Source organism: Oryctolagus cuniculus, chromosome 9 (assembly GCF_964237555.1).
Source record: "Oryctolagus cuniculus chromosome 9, mOryCun1.1, whole genome shotgun sequence".
NCBI classification, from domain to species: domain Eukaryota; kingdom Metazoa; phylum Chordata; class Mammalia; order Lagomorpha; family Leporidae; genus Oryctolagus; species Oryctolagus cuniculus.
Genome location: NC_091440.1, coordinates 85,065,564 through 85,088,452, shown reverse-complemented (window position 1 = coordinate 85,088,452; position 22,889 = coordinate 85,065,564). Strand labels below are relative to the sequence as shown.

Sequence of the window (22,889 nt, the reverse complement as noted above, 5' to 3'; positions counted from 1 at the left end):
TTAGGAGTTGGGCACTGACTTCCGGCGATGAGAGAAGTGATGGCGGAAATCGCATCAGGGTGCGTTACACCTGACTGAGCCTCTGCTGTGGACATCCAGGGGTTTGTGGGAGACCGAGGAGTCAGATCTGCGAGTCCTTTGCACTGTGCGCCAGGCGACGCCCCTACCGACCTTCGGAGGGAGGAAGAGGAGGAAACCGCGCTTCGTTGAACGTTCTGATGTCCAGACAGAGATGTGCTCATGGGCTCACAGGGACAGCTGAAATGGAGATGCAGGCAACCTATGGTTCACTTACTCCAGACTGGACTGCCTCCCTTCCCAGGGTTGGTCGCAGGAGCAGTGACATCTCTGACCTTCTGGAACCTGAAAAATCAGGTGTTCCAGTCTGGCCGCTCCCTGTGACCCGGGGCCCAGGTCAGCAGCAGGGTGGGGGCAGGGCGATGCATCAGTTCTGACTCTCAGGACCTGCTGAGGCTGCAGGCGTCACCCTCCGCTCACACTGGGGCTTGCTCAGGAAGGCAGCCTCCCCTCTGGCTTCGCTGCAGGAGCCCATGATGACAACACCTGCCAGATCTTCCTCTCGCCCAAGGGACAGGGCTGTGTCTCTGTGCGTGGTCCCTGGCCTGGCTACACATTGGGATCACTTGGGAGATGTGGCAAGAGATCGAGGAACTCATGAACGGAATGCAGTTGCTGGCTAGGGCCTGGCCTGGGGCTGCTTTCAAAGCTCCCCGGATGATCCACGTGCAGGTGTGAGCGTCCGGGAGGTACAAGGCCTTGTTCCTGAACCCAGCAGGCGCCCGTTAGGAATCTGAGCAATCCTAAGGTGAGGAGGGGTCTTTCCTTCTTAATGAGACATAAAGAGATGGCAGAACTCCTATTTTAAAAGTATGACGGGGCTGGCGCTGTGACTCAGTGGGTTAAAGCCCTGGCCTAAAGCACCAGCACCCCATATGGGCTCTGGTTCTAGTCCCAGCTGCTCCTCTTCTCATCCAGCTCTCTGCTATGGCCTAGGATAGCAGTAGAAGATGGCCCAAGTCCTTGGGGCCCTGCACCTGTGTGGGAGACCCAGAAGAGGTTCCTGGCTCCTGGCTTTGGATCGGTACAGCCATGGCCATTACAGCCTTCTGGGGAGTGAACCAACGGATGGAAGACCTCTCTCTCTCTCTCTCTCTCTCTCTCTCTGCCTCTCCTCTATGTAACTCTGACTTTCAAATAAATAAAATAAATCTTTAAAAAAATTTTTAAAAAGTATGACGATAAAGGTATTTAACCAAGATCATGCTTGTTCTATATCAAGCTACCTGTTAACAGAAGCCAATTGCCACAGCTTCCGTTTCTCAGACCATGCAAAACAGATTTTCCCTGGACTTGTCGTGTTTGCCACAAATACGGTTCCTTGCAGCCCAGCTTCTGTTCCTCCTTTCTGGCTGCCTTTGGCTGTTCCGCAGGCGTGAGCAGCCACAGAGCTGGGTTTCAAGGATCGGTCTTCTCCCGGGTCTGGCCCTGAAGTCACTCCCTCTGCCTCATCCGCTATGAATACATTACATGTCTGGGATGGGGCCAAATAGGAGCGTAATCTGGTTTGGGTTGAATGAACATGGAAGAGACAGCGCAGAGCCCAGGCGTCTCCGTCCAAAATGCGCGTCTTCTCCAGGGGGAGCTGTCAGCGCTCCAGGTGGTTGCATTTTGCAGATGGCTACGTGAAGTCGATCCTGCAGCTCCGTTCTGTCCTCCCAGAGGTGGTGGCTATTCCAACCCTTCGCCGCACTGTAACTCAGCCAGGCTGCATGGCAGGCAGCTGTGGGAACGGAGTCCCGTCTCGGCAACAGCTGCCTTCCCAAGCAACAAGGACTGTTTAGTGGGCATCTCAACAGCCTCCTCCGTGGCACGGCCCAGAAAGCTGTCCGGCGGTGGCCCAGCAGGTGTCTAAGGAGCCCCATTCAGGCTTCTAGAAGGAGGAGGAGGATGCCTGGGCCAGTATAAGCTTGCCGGGGGCCATTCACGTCCTAGTGACTTTTGTCTCCGTATAGTGATGGACCCTGCAGAAAATGAACTTGTGTCTCCTGTGCCTTGTTTTGTGTAAGTTCCACCCCACCAAATGCCTTTTCTGAAGGTTTCAAGGCCTTCTCTGGTCTGCAGTTCTTACTGGCCACTTCCCAAACATGAACTGGTGCTCTGGGAAGAAGCCAGGAGCCGGGGGAGGCGATGTCATAGGGGATTAATGCTGCCACAGGGGAGACTGGCTGACGGCACACAGACCTTCCCCGTGGAGGATGGAGGATGCCTTCTTCAAAACCTTGAAGATGCGGGAAACCTAATGTACCGCAGAGGAAGGAATTATTGCCTTCTAATGTTGGCCCATGGGCTCTCACTGGTTTCCTTCCAAACCTGCTAGAACATTCTTCTCATGCCACGTGGTTTGGGGGTCAGGGGAGACCAGTGTTCCACTCACTAACGGACCCCTGAGAGCGGTTGTGTGTAGATCATGCCCTTACTCATCCTTGATTCCTTAGACAGAATCAGGCCTGCTTCCCAACAAAACAGAAGGGCAGAGACTCCAGCTGCAAACGGATACAGTATCCCCACCTCCCCTGGATTCTTCTCGAACTTGGCCCAAGATTTTCCATGACACAAAACTGCGCCGTACCTCAAATAATGAGTGTTTCCACACATGGTGTGTTATGGATGAGTCTACCTGGTATCATGGAGGATTTTTTTTTAATCAGTGATTTATTTTTCCAAAAAATGGAAAGGCTTTGGACAAAGATTCTATTTAGACCTCAGACAAACAAGAACGGAACAACTAAATACTGTTGTCGTCTTCCTTTTTTTCAAATGGATTCATAGTTCTGAGACTCACATGAGAAACAATTTTTTAATACAGAATGGCCAGTAATTAAGAGTGAGTCTGAGGACCTGCACTGTGGTGTAGCAGGTAAAGCTGCCGCCTGCAGTGCCAGCATCCCAGATGGGTGCTGGTTCTAGTCCTGGCTGCTCCACTTCTGATCCAGCTCTCTGCTATGGCCTGGGAAAGCAGTAGAAAATGGCCCACATCCTTGGGCCCCTGCACCCGTGTGGAAGACCCGGAAGAAGCTTCTGGCTCCTGGCTTCAGAATGGCATAGCTCCGGCTGTTGCAGCCATCTGGGAAGTGAACCAGCAGATGGAAGACCTCTCTCTCTCTCTCTCTCTCTCTCTCTCTGCCTTTGCCTCTCTGTAACTCTGCCTTACAAATAAATAAACAAACCTTTAAAAAAAAAAAAAAAAAGAGTGAGTCTGTCTTCAGAGTGGCGTGCAGCTTTCCTGACTGAGGCTGAGCACCTCGTTGGGTTTTTTGAATTTTATTCCTGCGTTAGTGGATAAAAGTCACGTGACCTTAGGAGAGAATCAGACTTTTTTTTTTTTTTTTTTTTTTTTTTTTTTGCATGAAATGATCGGATCCAAAATGGGATTCTGGGATTCTCGCCACTTTGAAATAAGAAGGCCCACGTGTGTATTTCATGGGCAGCTTTCCTTTCTTGCCCCAGATCGAAGGCTGGGCTGGGAGGTGCCCCCAGGGACTCAGCTGAGGTTCTCTCGGCGAGTATCTGTTAGAAGCAGTGGGTTCCTAACTCCCACAGCAGAGAACTTCAAGACCTGGGCACATTTTCTGGTTCCGTGTTTTCCAGCTAGCAGATTTTGACCCATCAGTAGATCATGAAATAAATATAGTGGCTTGTAACTGAAGAACAAGGTAAAATAGAACTGTACAGAAGTGTTAAACCAGATTATTGCAAAGAGGAAGGGTTGGTATCATTGTGTGAAACTTTGGTGTGGAGGGTGCTGGTGTGTGTGTCCCAAGTGACAGTGTACAGGGGTATTTTTTTACAGTGAGTCGTTGACAAAGAATCTGGATAGACGCTGTTGGGGTTTGTCCAGCAGAGGTTTGCTGTCATAGGGAAAAGCACCCCCCAAGTCACGCCTTTGAATATGAGCAAAATGATGGGCGCGATAATAAAACACAGAACCTGGTCGGCAGGAGGGTGGGTGGAGGGAGTGGCTGGAGGAATCAGGAAGTGTGAGAACCAAGCCCTGCACTGGCTGTGTGATGTGTGAGAGAGGCCCTGGAAGTGCAGCGGCAGCCCCGCCCAGGGGCAGCTCCCAGAGGCCCCGCCCAGGGGCAGCGCCCCGTGACCACCCCCCGCCCTGCCCAGGAGCAACTCCCCATGCCCGTGAACACCACCACCACCACCACCGCCCAGGAACAGCTCCCCTGACCCCCGCCAGAGGTCCAAATTGCAGTCAGGGAGGAACTGTGTGCAGCTGGCACAGGCAGGCTGCCGTCGTTTCCCTAGTGCTGGGAAGAGGACCCTCAGGTTCTGCTTGTTGCTGTTGGTGGGGGAGGCAACAGTGTTACTTATTTTTTAGTTTTTGCTTATTTGAGAGGCAGAGAGAGCGCTTCGGTGCGCCGGTGTTCTCCCTAAAACCCAGGATCTGGAAACCCAATCTGGATCTCTCGTGGTGCTGGCTCAATCACTTGAGCCATTCCTGCTGCCTGCCACCCTCCCCCCTGCCCCGCCCGGATCTGCATTAACGTGAAGCTGTCATTAGGAGCAGTGCTGAGAATTGAACCTGGGTACTCTCACATGCAAGGGGGCTGCCTTAATCCCTAAGCTAGATCCGCACACTGTTGCATTTGAGAGAGCTTCCTCTTTGGGGTCAGACAGACCTGCGACCCCTGCCAGCTCTGGGGTTTACTAGCTCTTGGAAAAAGCATTTCAAATCTCTCTAAGCTTCAGTTTTCTCATCTGTAAAATGGGCACACCTCATAAGTGTGCTCTGAGAGTTAAGTGGGGTAAGGTATAACAGGTGGCTTCACAGAGGCCAGTTTTCCCGGGACATGTGTGCTGTGGACCCTGCCGCTGCTGGGGGACACGGAACAGACCACCTCGTAGGAAGGACCCTTTTCCTTCTCCATCACTGCCTCATGGAGCGATTGGCACAAGGAGAAGGAATGGGAGGGAGAGGAAAACGATCCAGGGCCCAGGAACAGGGCTCCCCACGGGTGCCTCAGCAGCCACCACCCTCCTGGAACCCCATCCTCCTGCAAAGAGCCAGGTGGTAGCAGTGACTTCAGTGATGCTGGGACTGCCTTGTCCCCAGCTGATCCTGCCCCTCCTGGCTGGGCAGTGGGCTGAGGGTGACCGGCGTCTCAGCAGAAAGACCTGCCCTTGACACTTGGGCCACTAACATTTCCCTCCCGTTGCATTGCCTTCTGTTCCCCGAGCGGCAAGGCTGTGGCTCACACCCGCTCCCAAACTCTCTGCAGAACCAGTAACTGTGGCTCCCCCTCAGGTGGAGGACATCACCGCCAGCCACGAGGCCGCTCTCCTGGAGATGGAAAGTAACCACACCGTGGCCATCGCCATCCTGCAAGATGACCACGACCACAAAGTGCAAGGTACCCACTGCCAGCCTGGTGCCCAGTGGGTGGGGCGGGGGCGGAGCTTCCAGGCCCAGCCTTTCCCGCTGCAGGGACAAGGAGCTCTGTTCCTCCTGTGCACCCCTTCCTTCCTGGTGCATCCTGGGGTCGGTTCCCCTGCAAGGAAGGAATAGAAGCCAAGGATTCAGGTCATGGGTTCTTCCCTCCCAAGCAGTCACACTCAACCTTGCCTGAATATTAGGATCATCTTGGTGGGGCGCAGAACCCAAAGGTCAACTCCAGCCACGTCCCACCCTCAGGGTGTGGGCATGGTTGGTTGGAGCTACAGCCCAGGCGTCATGTTAGGACTGGTTAAAGCTCCTTGGGACAAGGATGTGGAGCCAAGCTTGAGACAACTCTTCCGAAGTAGACCTAGACATCGTGGGCGTGACCCTGTTTGCTGGGCTCATAAAAGTGACAGGAGCGCCCAGCGTGGCTGCGCCTGTCTCACATGCGTGTTTGTCTCAGGTCATGGCAGCACCTCCAGTGTGCACAGCCCCTGCTCCGGGACCACACTTGCCACCAGTGCAAGTTGAGTCTCTGGTTGGCCTTCTAGTAACTTTGCGGTCTCTTTGCATCCTTGGGGTTTTATGAGGGCTACAGCAGCATAAGCAAGTTCCAGTGTGAGGTTTCCCACTGTGAAAAAAGCAGAATGTGTTCCCATGCATTTCCATGCATATGGACAATTTACTTCTCAATTTCTCCTTACTTCTGCCCCCAGTCAGCGGCTGTTCATGGATGCGCTTGTCTCCATCTAAGCCCAGCCCCACTGCCCCTAGGAGTGGGTGGTGTGTGCAAAAGTCCATTCTGGAGGCAAGGGCAGCCGTTTCCCAAGAACTGGTTGAGTGCATTACCTGTGTCCTATTAGGGTATCTCACACAGAGACTTCTAGTCCCCATTCTCACCTGCACATTGGAGCCAGGTGAAGTGTTTTGTTTTTTTTTTTTTTGAATACTGATGTGCAAGTCCCCTTTATGGATTTCAGATTACTTGCTCTGGGGTACAATCAAGTCATCAAGTTTTTTTTTTAAAGATTATTTATTTATTTATTTATTTGAGAGGTAGAGTTACAGACAGTGAGAGGGAGAGACAGAGAGAAAGGTCTTCCTTCCATTGGTTTACTCTCCAAATGGCTGCAACAGCTGGATCCAAAGCCAGGAGCCAGGTGCTTCTCCCTGGTCTCCCACGTAGGTGCAGGGGCCCAAGGACTTGGGCCATCTTCTACTGCTTTCCCAGGCCATAGCAGAGAGCTGGATTGGAAGAGGAGCAACTGGGTCTAGAACCGGCGCTCATATGGGATGCCGGCCCCGCATCAGGATTTTTTTTTTAAACACCCTAGGATCTAGATGATTCTAACATGCAACAAAAGGTGAGAAACATGATCTTTCATATTTATTTATCTGAGAGACATCCAGCAATGCTCACAATGGCCTGGGGTGGGCCAGGCCACTGCTGGGAGCCAGGAACACCATGGAGGTCTCCCACATGAGTGACGGGAACCCACACGCCTGGAGCATCACTGTTGCCTCCCAGAGGCCGCATCACAAGGAGGCTGGAGTCAGCAGTGGAGGGGAGGATGAAACCCGTACACTCTGATGGGGTGCAGTCAGCTCGGGCAGCATCCTCACCACCAGGCCACGTGCCCGACCCCCGGGCAGCTTTTATTTCTAGTTACGTATTTGACCCCGGCCCCCGCCCATGCCTAGCCCGATTAGACTTTGGGTCTGTGGGTTCTCAGAGTGTGGCTGAGGCCACCAGGGTGAAACCACAGCGCTGGCCTGGCCGCCTCATCCGTGCTCCAGCCACTCTGCTGAACATTTAAGCCGCTTCTGATGCCCAAGCCAACGGGCTGCTGGGCATGGTGGTGTGGTGGTGTGGTCATGGGGCATGAGAGAGTGAACCTGGGAGGGGAGGGATATGGGAACTGAACCCTCGCTGCACAGGCGGTTTATGTTAGGAAAAGGGCAGAGAATCTGCGGGTGCCCGAGGGAAGGCTCTGAGTTGGCCATGATGGTGGAACAGTAGGGATAGGGGTGTGTGTGTCTGTGTATGTGTGTGTAGGGTTTGTGTATGTGGTATGTAGATCATGTGGGGTATGTGTGTTGTGTGGTATGGGTAGTGTGCCTGTGATGTGTATGGTATGTGGGGGGTGTGATGTGTATGGTATATGTGTGGCATGTGTGTGATGTATGTTCATATATGTGTGGTATATGTGGTATTAGATGTGTGTATATGTGTGCTGTGTGTTTGTGTATGTGGCATGTGCATAATGTGTGCGTGTACCTGTGGTGTATGGATATGTGTGAAATGTGGGTAGGCATTTATGTGCACTGTGCATAAACAAAGTGTGTGTATGTGTGTTTTGTGTGGTGTGTGCAGTCTATGTGCAGTGTGTGTGATGTGTATATCTGTGATGTGTCTGTGGTGGGCATACCTGTGTGATATGTGGATGGTCTGTATGTATCTGGTGTATAGATGTGTCTGTGTGTAGTGTGTGTTGTATTTGTGTCTGTGTATAGTGTGTGTGTCTGTGTGTAGTATGTGTATCTGTGTGTATACGTTATGTGTGTATAGTGTGTCTTTTGTGTTTTGTGTGTGTGGTATCTGTGCGTGGTATGGATGTGTCTGTATGTGATGTATGTATCTGTGGTGTATGTATTCTGTGTGTGGTTTGTGATGTGTGTGCTGTGTATGTGTGGTGTATTCTGTGTCTGTGTGTGGTGTCTGTGTATGTGATTTGTAGTGTGTGTATGTGGTATGTATCTTTGTGTGTTGTGTCTGTGTGTGGTGTGCATATCTGTGGGCTTTGTGGTATATGTGTATCTGTGTGTCTTTGTGTGTTGTCTGTGTGTGGTATGTGTATCTGTGAGTTGTGTAGTATATGTGTGTTTGTTTGCAGTGTGTCTGCAGTGTGTGTCTGCTATCTGTGGGTTGTGTGGTATATGTGTGTCTGTAGTGTGTGTGTATATCTGCAGCGCTGTGTATGGTGTATGCTGTCTGCAGATTGTGCGGTATATGTGTGTGTTTGTAGTGTGTGTGTGTGTGTGTGTGTCTGCAGTGTGTCTGTGTGTTCTGTTTCCCTGCCTCTTCTCTCTCTCCTTCTCTCTCCCTCTCCTCTGCTCCGTTTTTCTTTCTCCTGTATAACAAGCTGGCCACCACTTCCAATTTCCAACTGGTAGAGTTTCTGTAGGCTTGAGTTTCTTGATTCAGGACCCTGAAGGTTCTCAGTCCGCCGACAGAGTCCGGCTTTGTCTCGCCCAGAAGAAAGACTGACTGAGCATTTGGTGTCTTCTCTGCAGAGCTGATGTCTGCCCACGAGCTGGAGAAGAAGGAGTTGGAGGAAAATTTTGAAAAGCTGCGGCTATCATTGCAGGTTAGCGTCCCCCCATCCTCTCCCCTGAGCCCGGGTGACGGCAGATCCCCAGCCCCCTGCACAGCCGTTTTGCTCTGGGTGCTGATCTGGACAAGCCTGGGAGGCAGAGGTGAGAACTCCTCCCCACCCGGGAGCAGTCTGCTGTCTGCGACACAGACACGGTGACACAAGGTGACTCACCTGCCCCAGATGAATGATACGGTGCTGAGTGGGGCAGAGCCTCAGAGGGCCGGCTGTGCACCTGCAGTGGTCGGAGCGACTGAGCCGTGTTTGAAGAAGGGAAGGATGTGGAGCAGAGAACATTCAGGCGGGGCTGAGGGCGGAGGTCCCAGAACAGACTAGGAGTTGCAGAACGGACTTTGGTCACCTGCATGGGGGGTGGGATGAGAAAACGCTCTGTGCTTCAGGGGCACCTGAAGGAAACGGTGGTCTCGGGCGGTAGAGGAGGGCCTGCCTCCCTGCTGGCCTCTGAAGGGAGGGGCAGCGCCTCCCCCGGGCCCTCCCAGGCCCCTGCCTTCTGTGCAGAGCACGGCCCAGGCCCCAGGACGGAGGAGCCTGGGAAGGCAGGCCAGGTCGGTGGCCCCACCTCTGTTTCCCAGAGCAGAAGTTCTGGTCACAACGAGAGTCTTTTTTTAAATACTGGGGACGCTCACCACTGGAGGGTATTTCAGAAAGTTCAAGGAAAATGGAAGTAAAAGGTAGGTTTATTTTGCTGTGAACCACATCTGAGATCCATGCATCGTTTTTTCATAATGTGCCTTTTCCTTGGCCTTTTTTGGAAACCTCTTGCACTGTCAAATACGAGAACAGGCAGGAATTTTACTTCTTTCATGGCGCACTGTCCCCTGGCATTGTGCATTCACAGAGCCTGCCCTGTCCAGGAAAGGACCCCGGGCTGGAGGGACACCTGGTGCTGCAGCTACCAAGTGCACCTGCTGCATGTCTGAAACAGGCCACCTGCAGCCCCCGCCCACCACCACGCCGTCCATGCATGGCCAGGCCTGCAATGTCCCAGGACCACCCTCTGCAAATCAACCCCAAGCTACCTTCCTCGTGCGTGCACCCACGTCTGGCACCAAACACCGCCCAGCCCCTGACCCAGGAAGGTGGTAGCCCCACAGCGATGTAACAGAAACTCCACCCAAGCCCAAACCAAAAGAAGCCAGAGTCTTGTTCCTTTCTGAGGCTGCACTATGCCGTGAGCCCCCCACGTTGCCATGAGCTCTGCCTGCAGCAGAATACACCTGCACTGAAAGTTATTTGGTGCAAGGACGGTGGATCTGCACAAGCCAGCTTCCCCAGGCTCCTGGCAGCTGGAGGAACCCATGTGGTGCTTAGAGATTGAACCGTTGACCTTAAATCCCTACAGTGCCTCCTGTTGGAGATCTTAGGCAGGTAGGTAACCCCTGTACGCCTCAGTTTGCTCATCTTTAAATGAGGATAGCTCAAAGGGTGAGCAGATTAAGGGGAATCATGAATGAAAGGCATATAGGTGATGGCTGTTGCTAATTAATAGAGCCTCTGGGGTTTTTCTGGTTGTTTGTACTATCACCATCCTCATCCTCATCCTCACCATCATCGTGCCACTCATGGACTGCTGAGTGGCCCCCACTGGCCGAGGCTGCCAGCTGGATCTCTGTGCCTCTTAGTCTGACAAGTAGAAAACGAGCCTGTTCTGATGGCCACAGCACTGTCCTGTGCCCTGTGACTGCTCTGAGCGACTCTGTTTGGATAGCAGTGAACGAAGCGAGAAGACTCAGCTTGGTGCCATGGATCCATCGCGGGCGGTGGAGGCCTGCTGAGATTTCCTTGTCTGCTTTTTAATGCTGGGGAAGAGACTCAAAGTCTTCCTCGTCTAGACAGCACTGATGAGGTTGGGCGTAGGAGCCACGCAGGACACGGTTGAGTGGATGGCCACGTTCGGAACGTGGCTGCAGCCTCACTGGGGCCGTGATTTCCATGCGCCAAAGCTGTTGTGTTTAATGGCACTGTGGGGACTTTTATTTCTTAAAACTGAAATGGAAGTAGTTAGAAGGTGGAGGAGGAGCGGGGGAGGAGGAGCCGGCCCTGGGGGGTTTGCAGAGTTCTCTGCCAGAAAGCGGTGCAGCCAGGCTTCATAACGCCAGTGCTGCCATGTGGAGTCCCAGAAGTCACAGCGCCCTCTCCTGCTCTTCCGTGGGATGAGGCGCGTGGTTCCTGGGGTCCCCCAGCCCCTGTGTGTGACGGAGATGGTGGTGGTGGGTGGGGAAGCCGGGGGCTTGTGGCGTACATGAAGCATGTGGGAGTGACGCTTTCCCTGGGCGTCAGGGGAAGTCACTGTGGAGCATCCTTTGCCTGCCAGGTGATGCGAGTCCTGGCTGCGGTTGAGGGGAGGGCTCAGCACAGCTCTGTCTGCCCTGGGCCGGGGACGGGGCTCAGGGTCGGGGTCTGGGCAGGTGCACCTTCAGCCCTTTAACCTCATGTACGGGGCTGCCCTGTTGCTGGCACCAGCAGGCAGAGGGTCTGACAGGGAGGATGGGACCGTGGCTTGGCTCCTATTGGGGATTTGTCACCAGCCCTGAAGCTAGAGGAAGCTGGCAGAGGGAGGCAGAGCCAACCGGAAGTGCTGGGGTGTGGGAACCAAGACTGGAGAGGGGAGACCACCTCAGAGGCTAAACAGAAGAGTGTGCATGGCACCCAAGGGCACTGGGGGGTCTAGTGAGGGTCACTGGGGTCAGGTTTTCCTGTTCCTTGGAAAGAGGAGCCCGGATGCAGCTTGGGGCCAGCAGAGCATCGCGCAGTGCTGGGCTGGGAAAGAGCCAGCAGGGGGCCTGAGCCCAGGGAGGGGAGGGGACCCCGGGGTCAATCCCAGCTTCCTGGGACACGAAGGAGGCAGGATTTGATCACTGGCTCCTAACTGGGGAGGGATCCCCAGGCAGAGAAAGGAGCAGGACGGGGAGAAGATTCCTTGCTGAGAGCTGGTTTTCCTTGCCCCTGAGTAGCTGCGGTTCTGCAGTCAGGGCTGATGCTCCTGGGCTGGCCAGCTCCGTCCTGATTGTCTGCATCGCTCAGCTGGGCCTAAGAATTCCCCCATCAGCACTTCTATGTCTGCTCTGGACACCGCACCAAGGAGGGGCCAGCTAGGGTGTGTTGGGGGCATCTCTCCCCACCACGCAGATGGGGACCCCCCACCATGACCCATGGGAGACCCTCTCTCTGAAGAGCCCCAGGGCGAGCTGGCTGGCCCTGACACCCCAGCTGCCCAGGCGGGGCTGGGTGTGCACAGAGGCCCCCATCGGGCACCTCATGGCATTCCTTGCAGGACCAGGTGGACACGCTGACCTTCCAGAGCCAGTCCCTGCGAGACCGTGCCCGGCGCTTCGAGGAGGCTCTGAGGAAAAACACGGAGCAGCAGCTGGAGGTATTCCAGGTTCCCCCGGCCTCCCAGCCCCACTGTGGCCAGGGCCTCCTCAGCCCTAGACAGCTGGCCACGCCCTCCCCACACAACTGCTGTCACCACTTGTGCCCAGGACACACCAAAGCTGTGGCTTCTCCCGCTACCCCAGACCCCTGAGCTCCTGGCCTAAGCAGAGTCTGGAAGGTTCACCATGGCCTCAGCTGCCTCCATCCCACTCCCTCCCAGCTTCCCTTAAAGCTGCTCAGGGCAGCAGTGGCACTGGCTTCAGCGTGATTTGTGGGTGGAGGGGTTTCTTCCATTAAAGCTGGCAAAAAGTCCTTCCCCTAGTGCCAGGTTGCTGGGTAAAACACATGACCCCCAGGTCAACTTGAAATACAGATAAGTGAGTTTTCGAGGATAAGTATATGCCAGGCGATACTTATACTAAAGTTTCTTATCTGAAATTCACAGATAATGAGAGGTCCCGTGCTTGTATTTGCTACATCTGGCAACCCTGCCGCACCAAGTCTTTCTCTAAAATGACTTTTCTGCTTTCTTAACTACCTTGCTCATGTCCTATGCATGGGGCAGGGTCTTTCTACTGGCATGAGGGGGCGGGGGGGTCCTGCAAGATCACTCGCTCCCTGGTGAATCAAGCGTCTGGGTGGGTGTTACTCTTGCATCTTCTTGATTTTTTATTTATGTAAGAAGGAGAGAAACAGGCAGAGCTCCTGGCCAACTAGTTCATTCCCCAAATGCCCGCAGTGGCCAAAGCTGAGAGCTGAGAACTCAAGCCAAGTCTCCCACGCTGGCGGCTCCCCCTCTCCCCCTCTCTCCCCCTCTCCCTCTCTCTCCCTCCCTCCCTCCCTCCCTCCCCCCCCTCTTCCTTGGTGTTGCAGCTGCCCATTGGGAAGCTTGCTAGTGATGGCCAGATTTACCCAGATTCAAAATGTGAGCTTCTGCCTGGACGTGAAGTGTGGCGGCAGAGTGACTAAGCAAATGCATCCTGTTCTCCTGCAGATGGGTAGGATCTTAGTAGCTGAGTGACGCCCATCCCATGGTGGGTGCACTGGCAATTTGTTCCCGGGACTGGGAGGAAACGGCTCATTCGTTAGCCAGGATCGTCCGCTTCCCATGGAAGAGCCGACAATGACCGCTGGGCGTGACCCCTTATTGGTCGTCGGCGGCACTGGGCCCTCCCCAGACCTGCAGACGCACGGTGTGGGTTAGTACTGGGCTTTGCCAGGACCCGGCATGCAGCTCGTTGCTCCGCCTGCCCCTGTAGATCGCCCTGGCCCCGTATCAGCACTTGGAAGAGGACATGCAGAGCCTGAAGCAGGTGTTAGAGATGAAGAATCAGCAGATCCACCAGCAGGAGAAGAAGATTCTTGAGCTGGAAAAGCTGGTGAGCTGGTGTTTGCCCAGGGGAGTGGGGGCCACGGGGCCCTGTCCCTGGTGCAGACACCTCTGACTGTTATTAGAGGCAAACCGGGGTATAAGTGTCTGCCTCCAGCACCCTGGGTGACATGGGCCTCCTGGCACCTTTCAGACCCTCCCGGGATGGCCAGTCCTGATGGAGTGATCAGACACAGAGCCTGCTCATCCTGCCCTCACCACACTACCCTCTGAGAGCAACCAGCCATCCCCCTCCCCCTCCAGGCTGGCCAGCTGCACCCAGTCACCCACAGCCTCCAGCTTACTGGACTGTTGGAGGCCATGCTCCAAGCCTTCTGAAGGCAGGAGTTATTTTTCATCCAAGCAACCCTTGTAGGGCAAAAGAGAACCTGTTTGTCCACTTCTCACTTGCTGGAAGTGAGATTAAATATATGAACAGTGAATGTGTCACAGTCTTTTCAAACTATTTTTGTTTGCTTTTTTTGTTTGAGAGAGAAAGCCCATTCGCTGGTTAACTCACGCAATGCCTGCAACACCTGGGACTGGACGGGGGCTGGAGCCAGGAAGGAGGAACTCAATCCGGGTCTCCCACTTGGGTGGCTCGGTGACTGGAGCCATGACTGCTGCCTCCCAGGGTCCTCATTAGCGGGAAGCTGCAGCCAGGAGCCAGAGCTGGGCACTGAACCCACTGCACTGATGCGAGACTTGGGCATCTGAACCTGTGTCTCCACCACTAGGCCAGACGCTGCACACTCAAGAGATAATGTATGGGGCAAGCGTTGTTGTGCCATGAGTTAAACCACCACTGGGACACCTGCATCCCAGAGTGTCTGTTCGAGTCCCAGCTGCTCTGCTTCCAAAGCTGCTCCCTGCCCATGCTTCTAGGAAGGCAGTGAATGATGACCCGACTACTTTTTTTTTTTTTAATTTTTTGACAGGCAGAGTGGACAGTGAGAGAGAGAGACAGAGAGAAAGGTCTTCCTTTGCCGTTGGTTCACCCTCTAATGGCCGCTGCGGGCTGCACGCTATGGCTGGCGCACCGCGCTGATCCGAAGCCAGGAGCCAGGTGCTTCTCCTGGTCTCCCATGGGGTGCAGGGCCCAAGCACTTGGGCCATCCTCCACCGCACTCCCGGGCCACAGCAGAGAGCTGGCCTGGAAGAGGAGCAACTGGGACAGAATCCGGTGCCCCGACCGGGACTAGAACCCGGATTCCTGCCACCCCTGTGGGAGACACGGATGGAGTCCTGGGCTCCTGGCTTCCTCTGGCCCAGCCCTGACTGTTGCAGATATTGGGGGGAGTGAACCAGCAAATGGAAGATTGATAGATTCATTCCCCACCCCCTTCTCTCTCTCTGTCTCTCTGGCCCTCTGCCTTTCAAATAAATAAATCTTTACCAAAAGTATTTATTTCTAAGTCATGTTGGAGTAGAACCGTACTTGAGCCAGCTCCAGGCCCTCGGGGCACAGCGGCAGAGAAGAGCATGAGCGGTAGGTGAGGAGGGAGGGATTTTCTGACAACATGCGAAGCGGCTTCTTACAGCCTCGAAGGGAAGCAGTGCATCCACATCATTTCTATTTCTGTCCCCCGATTAATTCATCCAAGTGTGAATACTGCAGCACATACACCTGCGACTAGGGGCACGGAGGCAGCACAGTTGAGGCGTGGGGACCCACGAGTCAGACTCGGCCCTGGTGGTGTTGGTGGCTCTTTGCTGACAATGGCAAGGGCCCGGGACTCTCACTGTCAGAGATATTCTGTTTGACAAAGGAAGACAATACACACACATGCAGTGTATATAACACGAACACGTCTACACTGCACACAGCACACTCTGGCATCTTCTATTCTGTTTTGTTTAAAGACGAAAATGCTGGGCACATCCCTCTCACCTGGTTTTGGGAGCCACGAATGCATCGCAAACACAGCTGGCAAACAGGCCACAGGCCCCAACTTGCTGCCCACCTAATGGCCTTGCGGGGACCCTGGGGACCCTCTTAACCCTGTGTCCTCCCCAGGCGGAGAAAAACATCATCCTGGAGGAGAAGATCCAGGTGCTGCAGCAGCAGAATGAAGACCTCAAAGCAAGGATCGACCAGAACACGGCTGTCACCAGGTGGGTGTGCCTGGCCCCTGGGCTGCCCGAGCATCGTGGGTGCCACCTCCGGAGCGGTTTCACTGTTGAGCTGCTTCTGTCGGAGTGTCGGTGGCTTCACTGTGAGCTGTGAGACGTCCCCATGCAGTCTCTCGGCGATGCCCCTATGACCAGGAGAAAGCAAGGCCACACCGGGGCACCACCAGGGGGCTCCACCTGGGGACAAACGAGTGGAATCGGCAAAGCAGGTGGCATGGCCACCAACAACACTGGGAGGTGCAGGGCACTTCTATTTGGAAGAGATTAGGAGAGAGACACCTGCTGGGTATTCCCAGGCCAAAGAGAACCCTGCTGAGCGACACCGCCATCTTCCAGAGACCCGTGTTCCTGCTCGGTCCTGCCTGTCCCTGCGGCTCCGTGCCAGGGGAGGGGGTTGGAGGCCTCTCCCTTCTGTAGCTCAGACTGGGGAGAGAACAGTTTGGGACTTCTTGGCCCAGCTGGAGATTGCATGAGGGCTGAGCCGTCTCGGTAACAGCCAGGCCGGCACCTTAGCCTGCTGTTCAGGATGCAGCTCCATGGTGTGTCACCCTGTGCAAGTGCACACTCACACCACAAAGGCACTGCATGCTCACACACACTCACCAGGCCCTTGCACGCCCATGCACATGCACCCAGTCGTGCCCACTCCCCCATGTCCTCATACTTGCACACTCAACTCTTCCTCTTGCCCACATGCTCTCACATTTGCACGCTTACCTTATGTGCATACACACCCCTTACACACACACAAACCAATGCATCTGCATCTGAGTTCCGGTGCCGGCATTTTGTTCCCACCTCAGTCACGCAGGAAGGACTGTGCTGGGGTAGCAGGTGCCATGACCCTTGCGCCTCCAACCCCCGGCCCCAGGCATAGGCAGGAAGTCCCACCCACCTCCCTGCAGATGCAGGGAGAATGCACTGGAGCAGCGCTGGCCCCTGCAGGCCCCGCCCATCACAAGCGTTAAGTGCACACTTCAGCCCAGAGGGGTGGTCTTCCTGTGTCTCAGTCTGTCCACTACAAAATGCACGTGTACCGATTGTTGGCTGTATGCAGCAAAGCCAAAACTCTGAAGGTCAAATGCAGTCATTAGTTTTCATTGCACATCCTTGATCAGCAAACATTGAGCATCACTGTGTGCTGGTGCAGTGGTGGACGCCAAGGAGGCAGCACGTAGAGCCCTGGCCCCTGTTCTCCAGAGCAGCCGCGGCAGGGGAAGCAGACGGAAGTCGTGGAGACAGGGGCTGGGGCGCCGAGGCCAGGAGCAGACACCCTAGCTGCACCTGGGGTCGTCAGTGCCTCCCGTGCTGTCGGCCTCGTCAGGCCACTGCCTCCCGACCTCTCTGTTTGTCCACTGCAGCCTCGGGCTGGGCTCTGTCCGCTGGCCGAGCAGCGCCTCCCCTGACCGGGCACAGGGCCTGCAGGTTGCACAGGTGTTGGCGGAGAGACTCCGGGGATCCGTGATCGGGGGCACAGGCTGTGTTTGTTTCACCCTGGGTGGCCTGGCCCTGGCTCTCCCCTGGGCCCTGCGTCCAGCTGCGCACCTGCTCACGCACTGCCAACTTTGTCCTTTTCCCCGTGCAGACAACTGTCAGAGGAGAACGCTAATCTGCAGGAATATGTGGAGAAGGAGACCCAGGAGAAGAAGAGACTGAGCCGAACCAACGAGGAGCTGCTTTGGAAGCTGCAAACCGGGGATCCGACCAGCCCGATTAAACTCTCCCCAACGTCTCCAGTTTACCGAGGTTGCGCCTCCTCGGGGCCCTCCTCTCCAGCCAGACTCAGCACGACGCCCAGATGACGTCACCACGCAGCCTAGGGGAGCTCCGGCTTCCGGTCCACCGCGAGGGCGGACTGACCCGGGGCCCGGCCCGGAGCCGGCCCAAGCGCGCATGCTCAGTAGCTGCATCCTGCCTCGTAGGCCGCGTCCTCTGCCCCCCACCGTGTGAGACTGTCCTGGTGTTGTTGGCATTTAGGAAGGTGTGTGATGTGCAAGCGTTTTACCATAGTTAGCGCCAAAAGAAAGACAACTCCAGTTCTCGAGGGAACTTCCACTGCAGAATTTCAGGTCACAAAAAGCTCAATTTTCAATATACACTCAGCAATCGTTGTGTACTGCACCGAGATGTGTGTGTATTTAGATACACGGATATACACATGCGGCGGTTCTCAGTTGCATTTTTTTATAACGTCAAGTGCTGACATATTTTAGTCACGGTCAGCAGTTTTCTAACTCGTGCCTAAGAATTATTGGGAAATGACAATGCATTTCTATCTAGTTTCCCAGGAATATTTCTACCCAAAATAGAAAAAGGAAAAAAAAAAAAAAAACCATACGGAGCAAAAGCGCCTTTGAACCTACCACCAAGTGGTACTCTATCTAGCATAAACACCAGCCATCTGTGAACGGTAACCGCCTTCGTGAGAGTCAGCGTCTCAGGCCGTCCCAGGTGAGGGCTCCACTCGCAAGGTCTAGTTAGGAGCCGCTCTGCCCTGCGTGGAAAGCCCAGGGGAATCCGCCGCTTTGCAGGTGTTCCGCACCACAGTGACTCAGCTACCGTCTCCTGAGCACAGGTCTTGTGGCATCTCAGAATCGAGCTGTAAACTTTCGGGATCCTTGAGAGAGAGAGAGAGGGTGAGGGTGACCCTGGAGGTGACCGAGACCCTTGGTGCACCATTCCTTAGGAAGGGAAACTGGCAAGCGACGGGGCCTCTGTCTGGACCAGGCTTGCTGCGAGGCTGTTGCTAAATGCGCTCAATTCATTGGAAGCCGATCTCAGACTTGCATTTCCTAGGTAGGTTCCCCACTTCAGTTTGGTTCAGCGACTCGGCTCCGTCACTGCACATGAAGGTGGCTCAGGGGTTCCGGCAGAGGCTTCCAGAAAAGTCATTCTTTCTGGTGGGTGGCCAAGCAGTGCTCCCCCCTCCCCCACACAGTGGTCCTGTCTCCGGCCGAGAAAGCTCCCGGACCGGGGCCGGGGCGCAGTGGCACAGCCGGTGAGGGCTCCCTGGCCACCGGCCTGGCGTCTGTCTGGGACACGATAGCGTTAGGATACAAAGAGGCACCCCCGTGGCAGAGTGGAAGACACAAGTGACAGAAGTAGTTTTGACCGTCAGTGGGGGTGATGGCGCCTTTTGTCTAAGACCCTGTACACCTCTCCCAAAGACCCCTAAAAATCGCCCTGAGCGTAGGCTGGGCTGAGCACACCCAAGGCACGAAGTTCCAGGCAGGGGTCTTGCGAGGGCTCAGAACCGGGGACGGCAGGCAGGAGGCCTCGCAGGGGCGTGCCCAGAACGCGCAGGAGGCCACGCAGGGGCGTGCCCGGAACGCGCGTGTGGCTTGCGTTGGTGACATGAGCCCGGGGGTCGGGCTTCCTGGCCTGGGGGCACATCTCGTTTTCTCTCAACCCTGCAGGGGCCCTGCCCGTGCTGGGGACACCCACGGTAGATAGGCATTGAAGACACATTTCTTTTTGCTTCTGTGGCTCTGCATGCTGCTGTAATGTTGGGGTTGGGCATCCTGTTAGAGTAGATCCTGCCATGATTATTTATTCTCTCGGCGGGCGCAGGCTGCCAACAGCAGCTAGGCTGCAGCTTCGCTGTCTTGCGTAACCGCCGCCTGCCAAACGCAGTCACCCAGCGATACAGACTCCCCCGCGATGTTAGCGTGTGGTGCTGTGTGTTAGGCTGTGCGCTCAAAGTTGTAGCGATGGTAGCGCTAAGTAATCCCTCACCCACCCGGTGGACCAGACCTTTGCCCTGGACAGCCGTGACCTTGGGGTTGAGCTGATGTCCACATGACCCTGGCTTTGTTTTTTGCTTCATGGACGCCCATCACGTCTAGCTCTTCATCTGAGTCATTTCTGTTTCCGAAACACATGGGACAACAGCTAGTGCTGCTGCGCCCCCTCCTGGACATTCCCCTCTGAACACACACAATTAGGACTGGGACTTCTCTCTGCCTCTGTCTCCATTCCCAGCTCGGGGGCAGGGGCCCTTCTCAGACATAGACGCTGCAGCAGGAAAGCCCTGTCTCGTAGCAATCAGGAGACGTGACCGTGGCCTGGGTGTCAGCCTGGGGCGGGAGTGGGATGGAGGTCTGGCACTCTCTGGGATTAGTCGAATGGGGTCACCGCGTTCCTCCTCCCTTCAGTTTCTGTGTTAACGTATCTGTGTTTAAAGCCTATTAAAATGAACATGAGGGACTTTCTGTGATATGCACTTGGTGTCACTGGAGACCTGACCCTCAGGCCGGAGAGTCCAGGCAGGGAGGTGTTGGCAGGCTGGGTTCCTTCCTGTGTGTGTGTGTGAGCACATGCGGGGGCACCTGATTGTCACTGAGAGCAACCCTGGAGACCTCCTCTCCGACCGGTGAATTCTTCAGCAGCGCAAACCGCGGCCTTGGGGGCTCAGTGGCTCCACTCGGCGGGGCAAGGTGGGCTGGTGTGGGTTGGAGGGACACAAGTGGCTGAACACAGTCCCCGCACTATGAGGTTCAAGGTCAGACCTTGATGGCTGTCCTGCACGAAGCTCATGGAAAATGGAATTAAAATATTAATTTATTGGGGCATAAATTTTTTGAAATCCATGCATATGAAGTGTCTTCAAAAACCCACAAAAAGTGTACATTATTAAAGTCATAAACTATGCATAGATTTCACAAATTTCTCACCTGTTTTCACCTGCAAGTGCTCGCTCCTCTCATCCCAAGGGCCTTCAGTGTGGGCAGCTGCAAGCCTGGCCCTGGAGTGGCCTGCAGGTGCCTGGCACTTGTGGGGTCACAGGAGTCCCCTGGGTCTGCCACCTCCCTCGGTGGTCTTGCAGGGTGCGTAGGCGTGGCCCTGGCGGGCACGGAACAGACTCTGCACAGAGCACCCACGTCACGGGCCCCCTGGCCCCCAGGATCCCCTCGGGAGCAGCCCTGCTTCCCTGTTTTTCCACAGTGCCCACCTGGCGATCGCCGGTTTCCTCAGCATGCCCTTCTGTTTTGGGGTGTCTTGAGAGCCCTCCCCACTGTGTGATAGCCACCTCCCAGTGTCCCTCCACCCACTGCGTGCACTAAACAAAGCAGATGTCCCCACAAGGAGCACACTGGAGATAGCCCCAGCACCCGCAGTACGCGCGGGGACATCAGAGAACTGCCCCTCCCGTACTGACTGTGCAGCAGGTGGAGGCCTCTGAGGCCAATTCACCCACCAGAGAGATGCCCGCCGTCCCTCAGGGAAGACTTGTGTTGTCTCCATGGGAGGGGGCCGGGAGGAGCCGGGAGCTGCCTGAAGGGGGTGTGGCTGTGGCGGCATGAAGCAGTGAGTGACAGGAGTGACACTTGTCATCTCACTCATGACACTCAGCAGGCAAGCGTCCTGCGCCTGCAGAGTCCACATGAGTGCTGCAGACATGCAATGCCAAGGGCTATTCAACCTAAGGACCTGGGGAGTCTGTTACGTTCAGGTGGGGAAATAGGAGAGGATCGCGGAAGTTTCACAGAAAACGGGATTGGGGCAAAGATTACAAATTCGCGTGCATCGAGGGACTTCAAGCAGTTTGTAAAAATGTGAATTATGAAAAACCATGCACGGATTTCTTCTCCAGGCTCCCTCGCCCGTCTGCTTCTCTCAGTCCTCTTGCCACACATCTCAACCAAAAAAGGGCGCCCGTGGGGCTTCTGCACCCCAACCTCTGTTAATGCCCTGCCTGGCCCCAGCAGGGAGTTGCGAGCCCATGCGGCTCACTCAACGGTTTCTGGAAGTTTCTCCCGGCACCAGCATGTGCACCCTCCCCCTCCCCTTGGGTGCCCAGGTCAGGTGCACCCCAGCCAGCCCCATTGCACGCTCGCTGTCCAGTGGAGCCACAGCTTCCCCTCTGCACCCGGGCTACCACGGTGGGTAGCTGGGGTCCCGGCGCGCTGCATACACGTGGGCACCGCATGACCCAAAAAGCACCCGAGGGAGCTGTGGCTTTCCTTAGTGGACTTAACTGCCTGTTGTTTTCCCAAGGCCATTTTACAACTTTGCCTTGTTGTTGTGTTTTAAGTGTCTAGGGCAAACGGGCTTAATTTGGTAAAACTTGACTGGTGGTGCCTGAGCAAGGCCCGGCTGTGACGATGGGATTGGAAGCCCAGGCAGTTCCCTGGGGCTCTCCCTGACGCAGACTGACGCCCTGTGCAGGCCGCTGGATAATGTGCCCCAAGTATTTCCTAGCCAAACTGGAAGGGCAAGTTGCTGCAGGCTGGAACAGCTCTGCCTGCGCGCCGAAGCCCAGGCAGCAATTTTTCAAGCCGCCTGCGCTGCCGCACTGTGGCCACTAGATGGCAGTGTGTCACCGCGGGACCCAGGAACAGCCTGAAGTCGCGTGGAGTCCTGGGCCCGGCTGCTTGGCAAAGCCGGCCCGCGGTGTAGGGCAGGGGCTGCTGGGCCCCCGTTCTCGCTTCCCTGCAGTGTAACCGTGATCGCATAGAGGGGGCCCACGGCTACCGGGGACCCCAGACACCTGCACGTCCGTGCTGTCCCACGGCCCGTGCTCTCGGGTCGGCTTGCCGATGAGGCCGCGAGCTCAGAAGGGACTCCAGGCCCAGAACCCTAGTCAGGAGCTTGGACACAGCTCGGTCCAGCTCCCTGGACGGAGCTTAAAGCTTATCACGCAGGCAACAAACAGGTCTTCCGGGATAGCCCCGGAATCCCTGCTTTTGTGTGTGGGAACGAAGGGTGCCTTGCCCGCCTGGACCTCCAGAGCCAGAAATGCCCCCTTTCTCAAGGGGGTTCGGCGTCAGGTTCTGAGAGCTACAACCTGCCCCGTCCACCTCATTCCGCTAGACACGTGCGGGGCAGCCAGTGCAAGCCTAAGGCGACAGTAGAGAGGGGGGGTTTGCAGCCTCTCTAGGGTCCCAGGTCCAAGCCAGGGTGGACAGAAGATGGGAGGTGGAGGGAGGATGGTGTTGGGGGAGGGGGACCCAAACTAGGTGTTAGGGGTTCCCCAACAGAGGCTCAAGTGCTTGGAATAAGACACCCCACCCTTCCCCGCCCAGTGACTGCAGGAAAATAAGGCTGGGCACTTCAGGCCATCAGCCGTAGGACAGAACAGGATCTGGAACTTTCCATGGGGGCACAGCCACATTGCCAGAATTCCCGAAACCACACCATACACACGGAA

General features: G+C 55.5%; 1 protein-coding gene across 7 annotated transcripts in view; it reads left to right on the top strand.

The window, feature by feature from the left end:
- Nucleotides 1-19,945, top strand: part of MTUS2 (microtubule associated scaffold protein 2) — a 663,674-nt gene extending 643,729 nt beyond the window's left edge. For all 7 annotated transcript variants that reach the window (XM_051834132.2, XM_051834128.2, XM_051834131.2 and 4 more), the window contains 6 exons: nt 5,336-5,441; nt 8,762-8,835; nt 12,137-12,235; nt 13,497-13,616; nt 15,624-15,721; nt 17,325-19,945. In XM_051834132.2, the coding sequence (XP_051690092.2) occupies nt 5,336-5,441; nt 8,762-8,835; nt 12,137-12,235; nt 13,497-13,616; nt 15,624-15,721; nt 17,325-17,541 (714 nt within the window). In that variant the 3' untranslated portion in view covers nt 17,542-19,945. The remainder of the gene's footprint in view (nt 1-5,335; nt 5,442-8,761; nt 8,836-12,136; nt 12,236-13,496; nt 13,617-15,623; nt 15,722-17,324) is intronic.
- The last annotated feature ends 2,944 nt before the right edge of the window (nt 19,946-22,889 follow it).